This window comes from Bubalus kerabau, chromosome 14 (genome assembly GCF_029407905.1).
Source record: "Bubalus kerabau isolate K-KA32 ecotype Philippines breed swamp buffalo chromosome 14, PCC_UOA_SB_1v2, whole genome shotgun sequence".
Taxonomy (NCBI): Eukaryota; Metazoa; Chordata; class Mammalia; order Artiodactyla; family Bovidae; genus Bubalus; species Bubalus kerabau.
Window position 1 is genome coordinate 21,513,201 of NC_073637.1, and position 16,116 is coordinate 21,529,316.

The following is a 16,116-nucleotide window of genomic DNA, read 5'->3' on the forward strand; positions in this document are numbered from 1 at the left end:
TACCTGCATGAACATCTGGATGCAGTTCTGGATGTAATACTTGGCCCTGTCAATGTCGTCCTGCAGGAGGTAGAGGAGACTCAGCTCCTGGCTATAGCGGAGCTCGAGCAGGGCCTTCCGCAGCTCTGAGGTCAGTGCCTCGTCCACAAAGGTCAGCAGTGCCTGGTCGCCCTCCCCGCGCAGCAGCAGCTTCAGCTTGCTGCGCACCATGTATGGCAGGCAGGTCTCCTGCAGAGCAAGAATGGATGTGACATGCCAAGATGGCGTCGCCACGCATCTGTGGTATCACTTCACAGGTTCAAATGATGGCGCTTAATGTTTCAAACCTAAGGCCATGATCTTTAAAGCAAGTTCATCTACAATTGCTTATTTTATAACCACAAAACATACAGGAACACGTTCTATAGAAAATGGGAACTACTTGTAGTTGAAAGAGAACCGGACGTGCAGTACCAAGTGAGGCCCTGAAGGCCGGGTGAGGGCAGCGGTGCAGATGGGTGCCAGGCCGGCCCAATGAGGCCTCTGTGCAGTGCAGACACAACAGGAAGCACTCTCCCTATGGTCACACCAGGGAAGCTAACATTCCTCTGTAAAGGCATCTGCTTGTTCTGAAAGCATTAGCTAAGAGCACAGTGAGTGAGTGAGTGAGTGAAAATCGCTCAGTCATGTCCGACTCTTTGCGACCCCATGGACTGTACAGTCCATGGAATTCTCCAGGCCAGAATACTGGAGTAGGTAGTCTTTCCCTTCTCCAGGAAATCTTCCCAGCCCAGGGATCCAACCCAGGTCTCCTGCACTGCAGGTGGATTCTTTACCAGCTGAGCCACAAGGGGAGCCTAAGAATACTGGAGTGGGTAGCCTATCCCTTCTCCAGCAGATCTTCTCAACCCAGGAATTTAACCAGGGTCTCCTGCATTGCAGGCAGATTCTTTACCAACTGAGCTATGAGGGAAGCACAGTGGTTTAACAATATTATGGAGTCTGGGGGAGTCAAGTTATATAAACACTCTAATGCTTGACAACCACTTTCCTGTTTCTGAAAAGTTTTAAACACCTTCATTAATGAGAGAGCACTTGACCATCGAGGACATCTACTTAGATGACCTCACAGATGGCCCCGCACCTGATAGAAGGGCTCGCTCCACATCTTGCTCAGGTCTGGGGTGCCCTCGCCATCAGCGCTAGCCGTGGAGCAGTACTCTAGCGACTTCCACTCGGCCAGCTGGTTGTAGCAGTCAAGGGATGCAAGTTCCCAGAAGTCCTTCTCAGCTTCCGTGGGCTCGCCATCTGCCCACTCTTGTGTGTTGAGGGCCTGTGAAGATTATTTTACCAAACTGGATACAGGTAACATTCACACTAAGAATAATAACTGTCAGATTTATGACAAGTAGAGAAAAAAGGGAAAAGAGAGTTAACTTGAGGGAACCTAACAGTCAAATGAATATTAAAAATCCCAGCTAGGACAGAACCACTTCTTTGGGGAACTTAACTATAAAGTCAATTAATACGCTGAAAACTGAAAACGGCCCTTAATTTGATGTAAATACTGTAGATTCTTCACTACTTGGAAAGTTCTTAGAATGAAAATTAGAAAACAGGACATTTATAGAAGACTGCAGAGGGTTTCACCATTTAGATGTCTCACACAGGCCAAAGGCCCTCAACTGCAAGTGTGTGCCTGCCACACATCCACACTCAGCCACGGACAACTCCAACACAAGACGTGCAAAGCTGGACTTCCCCAAACCAGCCCTCACCTACCTTTTTATAAGTTTTACTTCCAGAGTGGAAACAATCTACTCAAACAGAAACTATATTACAATACCAGATACTGAAATGACATCTTACAGTTTCATACTAACTTGGTAAAAAACACTTTCTCTTTGATTCAGTATTTTCTTAAAAAGAGTAAGAATCAGAACAATAACTAGTTCATGTTCAGTTATTATGAAACCATTTTCTGGTAGTAATCTTTTTGAAGGTCTAAATTCTAAAGCTGACAGTGTTTCCATCCAGAGAACAAAAGTGGTAAAGCAACTGACACACTTGCTGGAGATCAACTCTACCTCGTTATATAGCCTGGCAGCTTCAGAATAGTCACTTCTTGCTTCTGCTAACAGCGCGTTCTGAGTGATCTGCTTTGTTCCAATCTCACTGCTGAAAATACCATGGAGGATGTCATACTCCCCGATCGACCTGTACAGTCTATGAAACAGATCAAAAAAAAAAGAGGACAAATCAGTGAATGCCCTAATATTTTTAAAGTCTTTCTTGAAATGATATTAAATCAAGATGCCACAATTATAGTAACTAAAAAAGATGTCATATTGTTTTGTTAAAACATAAAATCTTAAGAATTTTGAAGTTACCATTAAGTTTTATTTCTTGAGCCATAGAGAAGGCAGAAATTATTCTAAAGTGCATGCATGTGTGCTCAGTCACCTCAGCTGCGTCTGACTTCTTGTGACCCCATGGACTGTAGCCTGCCAGACTTCTCTGTCCATGGGATTCTCCAGGCAAGAATACTGGAGGGGGCTGCCATGCCTTCCCCTCCAGGGGATCTTCCCGACCCAGGAATCAATGTCTGCCCTTATGTCTTCTGCACTGGTAGGCGGGTTCTTTGCCACTAACCACTAGTGGCACTTTACCAAGAGCATCACCTTGGGAAGCCCATTCTAAAGTGCACTCAATGTAAAAGCTGAAAATATCATAGCTTTACAATGCATAAGTTGACTCATTAAATGAGACTGTTCTATGTCACTCCATCACTGAAACACTTATCTGTGGGGACCTTTCTGGAATCTGGAATGTGGTCCAAAACCCAGAAGTAGGTAAACTAGTTCTGGTCCTACAGATGCCATGTACTCCACATTCAACGGCTGTCTCGATGTTACTGAGAGTTTCAACTTTGATGTCAACACAAATTTGTTGGCCCATCAGCCAAGCCTCCCACTTGAAGACAGGCTCAGGTGTCTAAAAGTCCGTCCCCTCCTCCCTGGAGACTTCTTCCTGTCTTCAGTGTCTCCACACAGGGTGTCACGACCATCCATGCCCACAGAGGACATGACGGGGTGGGAACAGCCTGTAGGCAGATCAGCAGCCCCAGGACGTCGTCCCCCAGGGGACGGGTCATACCCGGACTGTGAGGCTCCTCGGCAGCGACACAGCGCCTACCGCTCACCTCTCGCTGGTACAGGGACAGGAGCGACTACGCAACAGTGACACTCTTTTATGTTTTTCCCAGAACCTGGAATATCTCAAAACCAGTGCTTCAGGAAAAGTGCAAATCCAATCTCATCCTAATCCAGCACCCTCAGAATCTAGTGCCTGAGAATTAGGCACTGGGTTTCTCATGATAAACCTCAGGTAAGAGAAGACTCAAACAGGATGTGTGTTGCCCAAATAAAGTAACTGTGTTAGACGCATCACTTTGGCCACAGCAGGGTCGGGGCCCAGAGCTTACTTGGCAAGTTCCATCCACCTGCCGACGTCGGGGGGCAGGCCGGGCCTCCCCCGCGCACGCTTGGTGGGCGGCTCCTGGGGTGCCAGTCGCAACAGCGCTTCCTCCAGCAGGCAGATGGCCCCGGGCTGCTGCAGGCCCGCCAGGCCGGCCGCACTGACCAGAGCCGGGTCGAGGCTCAGCAGGTCAGCGTGTTGGCAGCTGATCTCCTGGCAAGACACAGACACGCAGTCCTTCAGTGAGAGGGTCTCCAACCAGGAGTACCTTGTTTTACCAAACACTAAGTTCTGGTGTTAGCAGTCATGGGAGAGAGACATGGAGCACTTCACACACAGTCTCAGACCAAGTCTGCACCTGCATCCCTCCCATGTGGCTCCCCCAGTTCCAGGCCCGAAGGCAAGCTGCAGGGTGATATGTTACCTATCGAAACTTCCTTAAACAGCAGTGGACAAAACTGCAAAACTAGAAATTCAGATATAAAAAAAATCACTGCAGAATACAACGTGAAGAGAAACTTACTCTGAAACACTGGCTGATGCAATATAATTTCTCAAGCCTTATCTTTGGTATTGCCAGGAGAAAATCAGTGAAAGAATTCTACATGTAAATTATAAACCAATAAAAAGTAGAGTACATAAAAAGAAACTGTATTACCAGTTTCATGCTGCATGGAAAAGAACAAAGTAGCCATAATCAATACTTCAACTCAAGGAATTATTACCCAGTTTGCAAACCACAGCTACTGATAAATAGCATTAAAGAACATAATTTTTAAACTACTCCAAGGATGTAACTAATTACAAAAATACTGACATGAATCCAGATGATTTTCTATTAGGGGCTTTGTAATTATCCATGTTTTGAGTGTAAAGAAAGTATTTCTTAATCCCCTAATAAGTATGCTTAGTGGTTACAAAAGTACACCTACACTAGTCCTCTGTTCGAACTGCATTGCTTTGGAAACCTTCTCTGACACCTGTGTCCCCCGTGTCTGCAATGGTGCACAGCACCCCCCACCCCCCAGCAAGGCGTGGCCCGCTGATCTGCCCATCAGGCCCTGCACCCCACCCACTTCTGCATCATGTGCCATGCCCTCGTGACCTTCCACCTCTGCCTGCTCTCCGCCTGCCCTCACCGAGTGTAGCTCTGTGACCCATTGCCTGGTCCCCACCCGGCGCACAGGTAGGCACGTACTCCGTCAATGTCCCCAAAGGTGACAGCAGGGCTGGGTGCCACGTGACAGGCAGGTGTGACCAGAACCCTGCAGGAATGAGCTGACACAGTCAGACCAACTTTGTATTAAGTTGGATCTCAGATTATTCTGTCATATATAAATTAAAAAAATATACAAATTAGTTGGGGCTTCCCTGGTGGCTTAGTGGTAAAGAATCTGCCTATCAAGGCAGGAGACACAGGTTCAATCCCTGCTCTGGAAAATTCCACATCGCATGGAGAAACTAAGCCCAGGTGCCAAACTACCAAGCCTGTGCTCTAGAGCCCGGGACCCACGACTACTGAAGCCCGTGTCCTAGAGCCTGAGCTACACAACAAGAGAAGCCATGGCAATGAGAAGCCCGTGCACCACAACAAAGAATAGGCCCCCGCACCCCCCGCCAACACAACTAGAGAAGAGCCCACACAGCAAGGAAGACCCAGCACGGCCAAAAAGAATAAGTAAGCTGCCCTGAGCCACCTGGGAGGAGGTGGCCCCACCAGAGTCCAGCTGCTGTGTTAAACCCATACTACAACTGGGAGACCAGCAGAGCCACTGAGACACGGGCGTGCCGACAGCCTCACCTGGATGCAGGACACGAAGGGCGGGAAGAAGGAGAAGCTGGTGTCCAGAAAGCGCGTGAAGTCCTGCAGGAGCTTCTGGGCGGCGCCCCGCCCCTCAGCCGCGGTCCTGCGCTCGCCCGACTCCCTCAGAATCCCCGAGCACAGGCTGCCGAAGAGCTGCCTCGCGACGAGCGGGTCTCTCTGTAAGACATTCCCGAGTGGGACAGGTGTGCTGACTTGCCCATGCGTCAGAGCCTGGCCTGAAACATCAAGTGCTGCCGCCAGTCACCACACTGGGCAACGTCACTGCAGGGCTGTGCCCACCAATAAAGCTGGGAAGGGACGTGGGGCCGTATGCTATTTTGCAAATTCCTATCACTTTATAAATAGTTAGATTAGTAAAAAGCTTGTAAAGCAGTAATGGGCTACACAGACGTAACCTATTATTATGATCAATATTGGGCTTTCCCAATGGTTCAGCTGGTAAAGAAACTGCCTGCAATGTGGGAGACCTGGGTTGGGAAGATTCCCTGGAAAAGGGAAAGGCTACCCACTCCAGTATTCTGGCTTAGAGAATTCCATGGACTGTATAGTCCATGGGGTCACAAGGAGTCAGACACAACTGAGCGACTTTCACTTATCACTTATGATCAATATTAGTACTGCAAACTTAAGTACAGTAAAAATATGAGGCATCAAGTTTCAGTACCTAATTATGTACTATATGACACAGTATAAAGATTTTTAAAATTACTTCATTAAAGTCAAAGGAATCTTAACCAGACTTTTGAGGGATAAATATCCCGTTTATCTCAGAGCACTCAGCTACAGAACCTCACTCACTCCTGAAGCTCATGGTCACCCTAACGACACGGAGGAGTATTTCAGTCCTCGGTGCCTGGGAATTTTGGAGGAGGATGCTGATACCACTGACCTTCCTGATCACCCCCACAAGAGGGTTTTGTACAATCAATGATTTAAGTGGTGAAGCTACTTACATACTATTTCATTCCCACCAACATCACTGGTAAGAAAAAGAGTGCGGTGTGACTAGCACACGGAGACACTGGGCCCAAAGCAAAGTGCTGGATGGGACCTAGGACTTGGGATGAGGCTCAGCACTGAGGCCTGTGTGGGGGACAGGTCACCCCTGCTCCCACACGAGGCAACTGCCCCAGAGCATGTGCCAGCCTCGCACTGACCTGGGCCACAGCCTGCAGCGGGGTGATCAGGCTGCTGTGCGGAATCTGGATGTCAGGAAGGTCTCCACGGCGGTAACTTCTGTACAAGACGACCTGAGCCTCGTGCTTCATTTTCAACTCACTCTTGATCTCCTACAATCATCAGCAATACAGGAAGCTTACAACTTTCATCTAAAGAGTAGTGCTTGGGTGATGAGACCGTCCTCACCCACCACTGACAAAAGTGCATCAAGGTCAGTTCTATCCAAGACACTCTCGTCACTACACTTGATCAAGGTGCAGACAGTGAGCCCAAACCAGTGTCAGATGTGCAGTGGGAAGAGTATTCAAGGATCTACTACAAAGAAATCTGAGTTTCTCTGAAATTAGAGAACTTGATTTAAAACTTTCTCAACCCACAAATGAGAAGATTGTATTTCTTTGTCACTCTCAAGACAAACCTTGGCTACAGAGCCCACTGGCCCCAGCTGGCCCTGCTCTCTGCAGCTGTTCCCCCTTCGGGCCCCATTCCCCCGGCGGGTACCGGTTCCAATGGCAAGGGGCCGTTCCCTCTGTGGGGCCAGGTTCCCCCTGCGGGCCCTGTTGCCCCCACAGGGCACTCCCTCACATGCGTACATCCTGGCTAACCCCTGAGGCTGCCCAACTTCTCCATCTGCTGCACGCTGCTCTGCAGCTGCAAGAGCAGAGGGGACCCCCAAATGCCTCTGCTGAGAGTGGTGACGACACCCAGCAAGGCCACCCCAAGTCCCAGGCCACACCCCATCCATTCCCTGAGACCCTTGGCGATCAGCCCAGTGCCTCTATCCCACCCCCGCCCTGTCCCCTCAAGAAGCCCAGGCAGGACTCAGGCTTAATGAGGAGGCTGGAGCGAAGGACCCTAGGCTGGGTGGGGCCAGCCCTCGGCCTGCAGTGCTGTGGTTACAGAGATACAGGGAAGTCCAGTCTTTCCACAGAAGACAGTGGAACCTTTTGACCATTTCACACTCAGACTTGGAAGTGAAGTGCCTGAGGATTTAAACTGAGTCACAATGGAAACAGGATTCTCACCCACAGTCTAGTCCTAGAACAGCCTGTCAACATCACTGATCTGTATCTCACACTGACTCTAGGGCTGAACAACTTCTGCTGTTACTTCCACATTGGGAGAAACGTTCAACCATCCATTCATGCCACACGTGTGTCTGCAGTAGGCAGCTCGGGACTGGCCACGCTCCTCACCCAGCTCCCCACCAGCCTCCAGGAGCACAGCCCCTCGGTTTGTTTGCCCTCAGCCACAGCGTCAGGGCTCTGGCCTCAAGGCTGCGGGGACTGCAGCTGGGAGACGTGACCCCAGGGCACTAGGGGCGAGGGGGGGGGTCTGGTCTCCACCTCGTGCAGAAAGCCCATCTGTCCAGAGAGAACAGCACCTCCCACTCCCCAGCAGAGCAGTGGGGCTCAGGGGACACCTGGAGGTAGGATCGCATGGGCCATCTCTGCAATCTGGCCTAGGCCAGCCAGGAAGACATCTCCTGGGCACACATCCTATGACAGAAATAACTATTTCCGACCAAATTCCAGAAATGGGTACAAACCTTTTCTCGCTTTTGCTCCACAACACCTTTCCTGGCATAAATCAAACTCAGCTTCTCTTGGTCCTTTATAAATCGTCTGCGTAATCGCAGTATTTCTGCACGATTATCTGGAGCTGAAGAACAGACAGCAGGTTGGTTATGCGCGGCTGATGTCGTCCCCTCCTCCCCAGTATTGCTGACATGAAATGAGGCATCTGCTCGTCTCCATCTCCTACTCCCTGCAGCTCTATTTCCAAAACAACCTAAGCCTGTGAAGCGCAGTTTTGGAAGCTGGAGAACTGAGGCTGCATGGAGGAAGCAGGCAGGGCCTGGACATCTCGGAGAAAGAGAGGGCTTGGAAATGCGAGGCTGAGCTGGAGGTGTGGGGCCACATGGCTGGAGCAGAGCCCCCGCAGCCGGGACCACTGGGGAACCCAGCGCTGCCCCAGCACCAGGCCTGGACATGCAGGTGGGAGCGGGGAGACCTGGCCTTGGAGGGGGACCACCCAGTACAAAACGGGGGCCTCCATGTCTGGTGAGGCCAGTCAGCACACCCAGTGTGCAGCCACCACTCCCAATGCCAGTTATTGCCTGCCTGGACACAGCAAAAGCCAAAAATCAGCTGACGTTTGAGCAAAGCTTCAAATAAGAAAAATAGGAACCAAAGCAACAGGGGGGAGAAAATGTTGAAAGCAGACCATCTAGGAAAAAAATTTGTTAAATGACCCTTTATCACAAGAGCAAAAATAGGTCCTGTAACAGGGCATGGAAGGGACTTTCCAAGAGCACAGAAGCTCGTGGGAACTAGAGACTGGACATCGTCACGCACACGCACAGTCAGAAGGTATCGCTGTGCCCAGAGCCGAGCAGAGATGGTAAGAAGGGAAAATTGGAAGGATAATCCCTCGGGTCCGACAGTCAAGGTGGAATTCCTACAAGAGAAAACTGACGTTTGGAAATTATCAGTAAAATCACCCACGGGAGAAAAGGGAAGCCGTTTCCTAATGAGAAAGAACATGTATATATGTACATACATGCAGGTGGATCACTGTACCATACAGGAGAAATCAACACAACTCTACTGCAACCAAAAAGGAAACGGAGGCCATTAACGCCCATGAACAGTGACCGCATGAGAAAGGAGAGAAGCCCCACGTGAGCCAAGCCGCAGCAAGACCTGTTCAGGACATTGGTGACAGTGTGGAGAGAGGGGGTGGGCAAGGGAGAAAGTGACCAAGACCCCAAGGAAAGGGGGCCGCGGTAATGCCAACTGGAGCTGTGGAAGCAACACTGAGGGGCTGGATGTGCAGATGAGGCTGGCTGGGGAAGGGGCCCTGGGGATGGGGCTGGGGGCTTCTCTCGAGCCTGGGGGGGGCATCTGGCCGGGGCCCCTCCCGGAGCACACCCCCAACCCCGGTGAGCCAAATGTCTGCATCCCCATTCCTGCCCTCAGGCCTGCCCTGACTCTCCCAGCCCCCAGACCTAAACTCTCTCTGACTCAGCTTCCCCATCCTGCTCGTACCATGGCCCCTAGACCCCTGGGAGCCCTGAGTGAGGGGCCGAGCCAGTTCAGGCAACCGCTTTCTGGACTCCAAACCAGGCTCCCACGCGGTGCTGGGCTCCACGCAGGCCACCCGGACTCAGGAACAGTCATGAGTTTGTGGAGGCAGAAGTTTCAACACTTTTACCTTGTGCTCCGTCATCCACCTCATCCTCGAGGAGGCCCAGCCTTTTCTTCCCAAATTCAGGCCCCACGGGCTTCAGGGGCGTCCCCCGCGGCCTCTCGGGCCTCTTGTGGGCAAACAGCAGGGATGCAGACGAGGCCTCAGCGGTGGGGGCCAGGCTGCCACCCAGAGGGTCGGTGCTGCCTGCCGTCAGCCAGTGGGAGAGCACTCTTCCCCCTGCAAACACAAACGATGCGCGGGTCACAGCAGCGCCGCTCGGCCGGCGCCTCGGCCAGGACCTGCTGCTCGAGAGCAGGGCGGCCCGCGGTTACCAGGGTGGGCCATGTCCCAAGGAAGGCCCGGCAGCCAGACCTCCTGTCCTTGTGGGCACGAGGGAAACCACCACATGCTCGTCAGGATGACACAGCATCTACATGCCACTAAGGTCTGTGATTTCTAACATCAGTGTCTACAGGTCCCACAGTAATTGGCCAAGTTAGTCCTATTTCCACAACAAACAGAGTATGAAAAAATTACATAAGGGAAAAACACTGAGGTATTTCCATAAAAACGACTTGGGGATTTTACTCTACAACTGATACTCTGCTGATCAAAGGAAACGGCTGAACCGTTTGAGAAAGAGCAGTTTAATCAACTACAAACACAGTAAGTGAATCTGGTTTAGCGCTGCTTTGCTTCTGAGACAAGCGATTTTAAATGGGATGCACTGGACAGATCTTTCCGGACAAAAATCAAACTAAAACTTACATGTACTGAAATCTTTCTTGTTTTCTCCAGTCAGAAATGCTTTTCTCCCCCTTTTTAAAATTGTGGTAAAAACACAGACAGTCCAATGGACGGCGTCACGCACTCTGAAGAGCCCAGCATGTTTGCTGGTTGCACAGCCGTCCCCACCTCTGTCCCCAGGGCCCCTCAAGGCCACCCCACCCCCGAATCTACAACCCAGGGACTCAGCCCATCCTCCCTCCTGCCATCGAGGCCTTCATGGTGCCCCCGGCATGCATGCCCACAGCGGAGGCAGTACCTGCACTCTGTGTGGGCGTGAAGTCGAGCTGCTGCTGGGTGGCCCGGACCTGCCCAGCCATCGCCCTGCGAGCCAAGACGGACCCTTCCTGGGTCCGGGCCTGGAGCGTGCTCTGGGATGCCTGAGTCTCAACAAACATTGGTGTGAGGACCGTACTCCGGAAGCGCCAGTCAGGGTCAATGGTATACTCCTGCCAGGAGGGAGGGTCAGGTGAGTTCACGGCCCTTCTCAGAACATGCAAATGCTTTATTTAAACCTCCACAGTCCTCTCCACAAACATTACTATACTCCATGTAGCTCTGCAAGAAGTCGCTAAAGAACAACTTTCTCAAATTTAAAATTTTTAACAGAACAATTATCTGTCAACAAATAAAACCAATCAGCACTGGGGAGAAAAACTGCTTTTCTCCTCCTAACATCCTGCATTCAGAGCTCACTGCCACGCTCAGGGAATGACTCGGCTCCTCTGACCCCACTGCCCCCGCCAAGTATCCAGACTAGGAGATGCTGGGGACATGCGGGGATGGAGAGGGGGCTCTGTGTCAGGGCTGTGAGGCATCATGCGGTGCTGCCAGGTGGAGGTGCAAACAAGCACCTACGGGGCGTGTCGGGGGAGCGGGGGAGGGAAATGCCTCCATGGAGGTTGAAGGGACAAGGGTGAGCTGTGTGCAGGACAGGGGGCGAGCGGGGTGAGGTGCAGGTGGGCGTCTCGGGAAGAATGTGTGTGGATTCCAAGTAAACTCAGGAAGCCAGCACGAGTCGTCAGGGAAACACCAATCGAACCACAGTGAGGCATCACCAGACGCCTGCCGTGTGGCTGTGACCAGGAGACGAGAGATGGCGCCTGCAGCTGAGGCGGGGAAGGGCACCCTGTGCACTGGGTGGGCGTGTGACCTGCTGCTGCCATGTGGACAGCAGAGTGCAGGTTCCTCAGGAAATTATAAAGAGAACCACGAGAGGATCCAGCAACCCCACAGCTGGGTGTTTATCAGAGGAGAACAAAAACACTAATGGGAAAAGACACAGGCACCCCAGTGTTCATAACAGCACTGTTTACAACAGCCAGGATATGGAGACAACCTAAGCGTCCGTAAGCAGACAAAAGGAGAAAGATGTGCGGTGAGCGCGCACGCACGCACACCACACACAATGATGGGCTACTACTCAGCTTTGAAAAAGAATGAAATCCTGCCATTTGCAACAACATGGATGGACCCTGAAGGTATTATGCTACATGAAAAAAGTCAGAGAGAAACACAAATACTGCATGATCTTATTCATACGTAAAATCTAAAACAAAAAACGTAACAAAACAAAACCAAAAAAGCTCATAGAAACAGAGAACAGACTGGTGGTTGCCAGAGGTGAGGGGTGGTGGAGATGGGTGAAGGGGGTCAAAGGGCACAAACTCACAGCTGTAAGTAAGATCTGGGGGGCGATGTACGCATGGTGACTACAGTCGGTAACACCATTCGTATACGTGAAGTTTTGTAAGAGAGTATATCTTGAAAGTTCTCATCGCAAGATAAAAAACCTCTAACTATGGGCAGTGATGGATGTTAACTAGATTTATTGTGGTCATAATCCTGTATACAAATATCAAGTCACTACCATGTGCACTGAAAACAAATACTATCCTAATTACACCTTAATTAAAGAAAAAAGCAAGGATTTAACACCAGTGGACAAAGTCTGCTGATCAACAGGAGGGAAAGTCAGTTCACAGGGCCAGAGCTCACCTGAAACTCACACTCTGACAGAGGGTGCTCAAACAGGGAAGTCCGGAAGTCAGGGCTCAGGCTGGTCATTTCAAGCAGGAAATCTGTTGCTAAACTCAAGAAGTGCACTTCTATCTTAGGAGAATATAAGGAATTTAGGGCCAGCAATCGGTCCAAGGTATTTGAAGGCAACCTAGTTTCATGGCTCCAGAAGTTCCGAATAGTTAATCTGGAAGGCAGAGAAGAAAGAAGAAGAGGAGGTCTCTACGTGTGCCCCACGGGGAAGATCCTCTTCTTCCACCGGAGATCAGCCCTGGGACTCCATCTACGTGCAGACCTCCATCCACAGGTAAGCTGCCTGACAGATGAGGTATGTGCTGAAGGGGAAATATTCCAGAATGCTGGCATACTTAACAGGAGGTGAGAAGCTGGGTCATTCTATTCTCATTTCTATCCCAGAAGTTTGCAAAGATGAGAATTTTACATTACATACTCTGAAACTGAGAAAACACCAAGAGAAATTACATATATAGTCCTTCATTGCCTTACTAAGACAATTCACTCTACACATTAGTGCCACAAAATATTCAAAACATAATGTGAACAGAAAATAGTCAAACTATTAAACAAGTTAAAAACCAGATCAGGCTTTATAATTTGTGAATGTTTGAGAAGTTCAATTACAATTTTTAAAAGCTCAATGAATTAAAAATTGCAGTACGCTGCAAGTTAGCTGACACACAGAATCGTCAGGGTTTCCGCCGTGCCTGCTGTAACGTAACAAGCGCGTGGCGAGCTCATGGGCATCTGTGATGGCACTGCAGTGCCCTCTGGTTTCCAAGGCCTCCAGCACGCTGTCTGACACTCATGTGCAGGGTGGGAGCTCACTTGGGGTTAAATGGGGAATGACAACCCACTTTTCATTACAGGTTTCTCATCCTGAGATGCTGTAACTCACAGCACAGTCAAGACAGCGTTACCCACACCAGTTTTTTAAGACTTGTATAATAAAGTAACATGCCAGGACTTTAAGGTTCTAAGGTTATTTAAAATACATTTTTCTTATGCCAGCAAGAGGCAGAGAAAAGGCTAATACAGCAAAGGCCCTTTGACACCTCAGAGAGACCCCACATTGGCCCAGAAAGAGCCCTGAATGTGCCCACCCCACCCACGCTGCTCCAGGAGGGGCACTTACTGAAGCCCAGGGTTCTCATCGGTCAGCCCTTGGATCAACACATCTTTCGCCAGCTTGAATACTTCACGCGAGTCTTCGTCTGCCTGACTCTCTGGGTCTCTGAGAGCAGTCACAAGACAATAAAACTGTTACTGCTCGTTCCGCTGCTCTGGGTCAACCCAACAGTGCTGTCTAGGATGAAGGTAACGAAACCTGCCTCTTCCCCAACTTTCACCCACCCCACGGGGCCTGCACCCTGACCCAGGCCCTGGGGGCCAGCTGGCGAGCAGGACCACAGTCCCCAAGGAGGAAACATCCCAGGAGTTCCTTCCTTAACCTTGTCAGACTGTAAGGGAAAACAAGGAAAACAAAGTACACTTTTAGCTCAACCAGTAACACCGCGCTCTGAATATTTCCCACGGGTTCACGAAATGCAGTAGGATGAGAATATATTTCAACATACCAAACTTGTTGCAGTTATTAACCACACATTTTTAAATGTCTTATCATTTATTATAGTCGTTCCAGACTGCTGGAGGCACCCAGATGCTCCCTAAGAGACGGGACACGAGCGTCTGACGGGGACAGGCGAGGCGCTCACCTGTAGTTGTCATGGACCCACATGAGGATGGCGTACATCCGCTCACGGCACGGCACTGCAGGGTGAGCCAGGAACTCCACCACGGCACTCAGGAGCTCCCGGAGCTCTGCCGGTCTCAGCCGTGCCATCATCTTGGAAATTATGTCCAAACACACTTTCTGTCTCTCATCATCTCTAAAAAAGAGGAATTTTCAAAAACACAGACTTAACTGTTATTACTATACCTTTAGATATGACAGGTAACATTTTCTTCTCTGTGCTGTTCTGTATTTCAGATTTTATTATTACAGCTAATACTACATTTATATAAAAATTAAACTCTTGAAAATAATTATCGTGGGCTAGATTATGAAAAGGAAATTAACACTGTAGTGTCCTGCCTGTATTCTAGGAAGAGGATGAGGAAACTGGTGATTTCAAATAGACAGAAGTGCACTAATGTTAACTTCTTGGTTTAGACAAACACCCTGATGATGTGAGATGGGGAAGCTAGGTGAAAGGTGTGTGCAAATTCTGTGTACTTCTAACTTTTCTGTAAAAATCAAATTATTCCAAAATAAAAAGTTCATTTTTAAAAAACCTGACAAAGTCAAACAAAATAAGCTAACTATAAAGGATTTCATGACTTTAAAAAATGGTTTCCAGGGCTGGTCAGGCACCAGGGGTTAAGTGCAGTCAGGGCCCAATGTGGTGCACCCCCATTTCCTCCTTAAATAAGCACCAGCTGAATGCTCCACACACAGTAGACACTGAGCCAGGCTGACTGGAGGAAATCAACACAAAGACAGTTTATCACCGTGTAAAAGTGTGCACACAGGCGGGACGAAAACCGCACAGAGGGAGGAACACACGGGATGCCATCAGCAGCCCTCTGTTAACATTTACCGTAACAGCATGTTACCATTTTGAAAATAAACAAATTTAACAAATAATGGAAGCCTGTTAGCTGACAAAACAGGTACAGAACGCAAAACCACACATTTTGAATTTGAAAACAGCCCTGGACAACCCAAGACGGGGCCTCTCAAGTGTCAGGTGTCAAAGTGAACAAACACTCCTGTCACGACGACTCACAAGTCCCCTTGAGTTGAGGGGACAGCAGAACAAACAGCTGCATCCAAGGACACAGGCGGCAGCCACTCACCTGTGCCTCATGACCTGAACGAAATCCTTGCTCTTCAGCTGCAGGTACAGGTCAGGGGTCTCCTCCGCACGACACAGCACCACCTCCAGACACAGTGTCTTCATCACGCCGTGGAACCTCGGCAGCAGGAAGAGCACGCTGTTCATGAACCTGGGCAGCAGGCAGGGCCGGTGAGCGGAGGGGCACTGACCCCCACCAGGACTGTCCCCGGCAGCAGGTGCTGACAACGCCCCACGACCCTCTCCGCACGCAGGGGCAGGCAGATGGACACAACCACCCACCCCCGCGCATGACCCTCCCCAGCAGGCAGGCGGACGCCACCCCCACCTGTCAGCCAGAGGAGGGAAGTTCTTCGTGGCTCTGCTCAGGCACACAATGAACTTGTCCTCCAGTGTGTTCTGATGCCGCTTCAGCTGCTTCACCACCAGTTCATGCACAGACTCCTCTAGCATCTGGAAGACCAAGTTTCCTTTCAAATACACACAAGTGGGAACTCGGAGGAACTGAGAAGAGTGAGGTGACCACCCAGAGCACCATCTCGAGGAGGCCGTGGGGGCCCTGACCACTGGGCACTACCAGAGGCTTGGCGGCCGTGGGTTCAGGTGACCCAGGCCTCGGCCACACATTGGGTGAAAGAATGATCAAGACTAAACTTTCTGACACCAAAACTCTGCCAGCAAGTCATCTGAGCAGCTAAAGACCAGGGACTGAACACTGTTTAGGATGCATTTGAGGGACTTTTCTGGCGGTCCAGTGGTTGGGATGCCTTCCAATGCAGGGGG

General features: G+C 50.2%; 1 protein-coding gene across 4 annotated transcripts in view; it reads right to left on the bottom strand.

Annotated features, from left to right (window-relative positions):
* The window catches only part of PRKDC (protein kinase, DNA-activated, catalytic subunit), a 126,561-nt gene that overhangs the window by 33,178 nt on the left and 77,267 nt on the right, over window positions 1-16,116 (bottom strand). For all 4 annotated transcript variants that reach the window (XR_008702138.1, XM_055545943.1, XM_055545944.1 and 1 more), the window contains 14 exons: window positions 15,662-15,786; window positions 15,335-15,484; window positions 14,191-14,364; window positions 13,611-13,709; window positions 12,437-12,644; window positions 10,698-10,887; window positions 9,677-9,889; window positions 8,010-8,122; window positions 6,439-6,570; window positions 5,258-5,437; window positions 3,464-3,669; window positions 2,067-2,205; window positions 1,124-1,312; window positions 4-228 (listed from right to left, as the gene is read on the bottom strand). Coding sequence is in view for 3 of the 4 variants with exons in the window: in XM_055545943.1 (XP_055401918.1) it covers window positions 4-228; window positions 1,124-1,312; window positions 2,067-2,205; window positions 3,464-3,669; window positions 5,258-5,437; window positions 6,439-6,570; window positions 8,010-8,122; window positions 9,677-9,889; window positions 10,698-10,887; window positions 12,437-12,644; window positions 13,611-13,709; window positions 14,191-14,364; window positions 15,335-15,484; window positions 15,662-15,786 (2,343 nt within the window). In the remaining variant the exon portion in view is untranslated. The remainder of the gene's footprint in view (window positions 1-3; window positions 229-1,123; window positions 1,313-2,066; window positions 2,206-3,463; window positions 3,670-5,257; window positions 5,438-6,438; window positions 6,571-8,009; window positions 8,123-9,676; window positions 9,890-10,697; window positions 10,888-12,436; window positions 12,645-13,610; window positions 13,710-14,190; window positions 14,365-15,334; window positions 15,485-15,661; window positions 15,787-16,116) is intronic.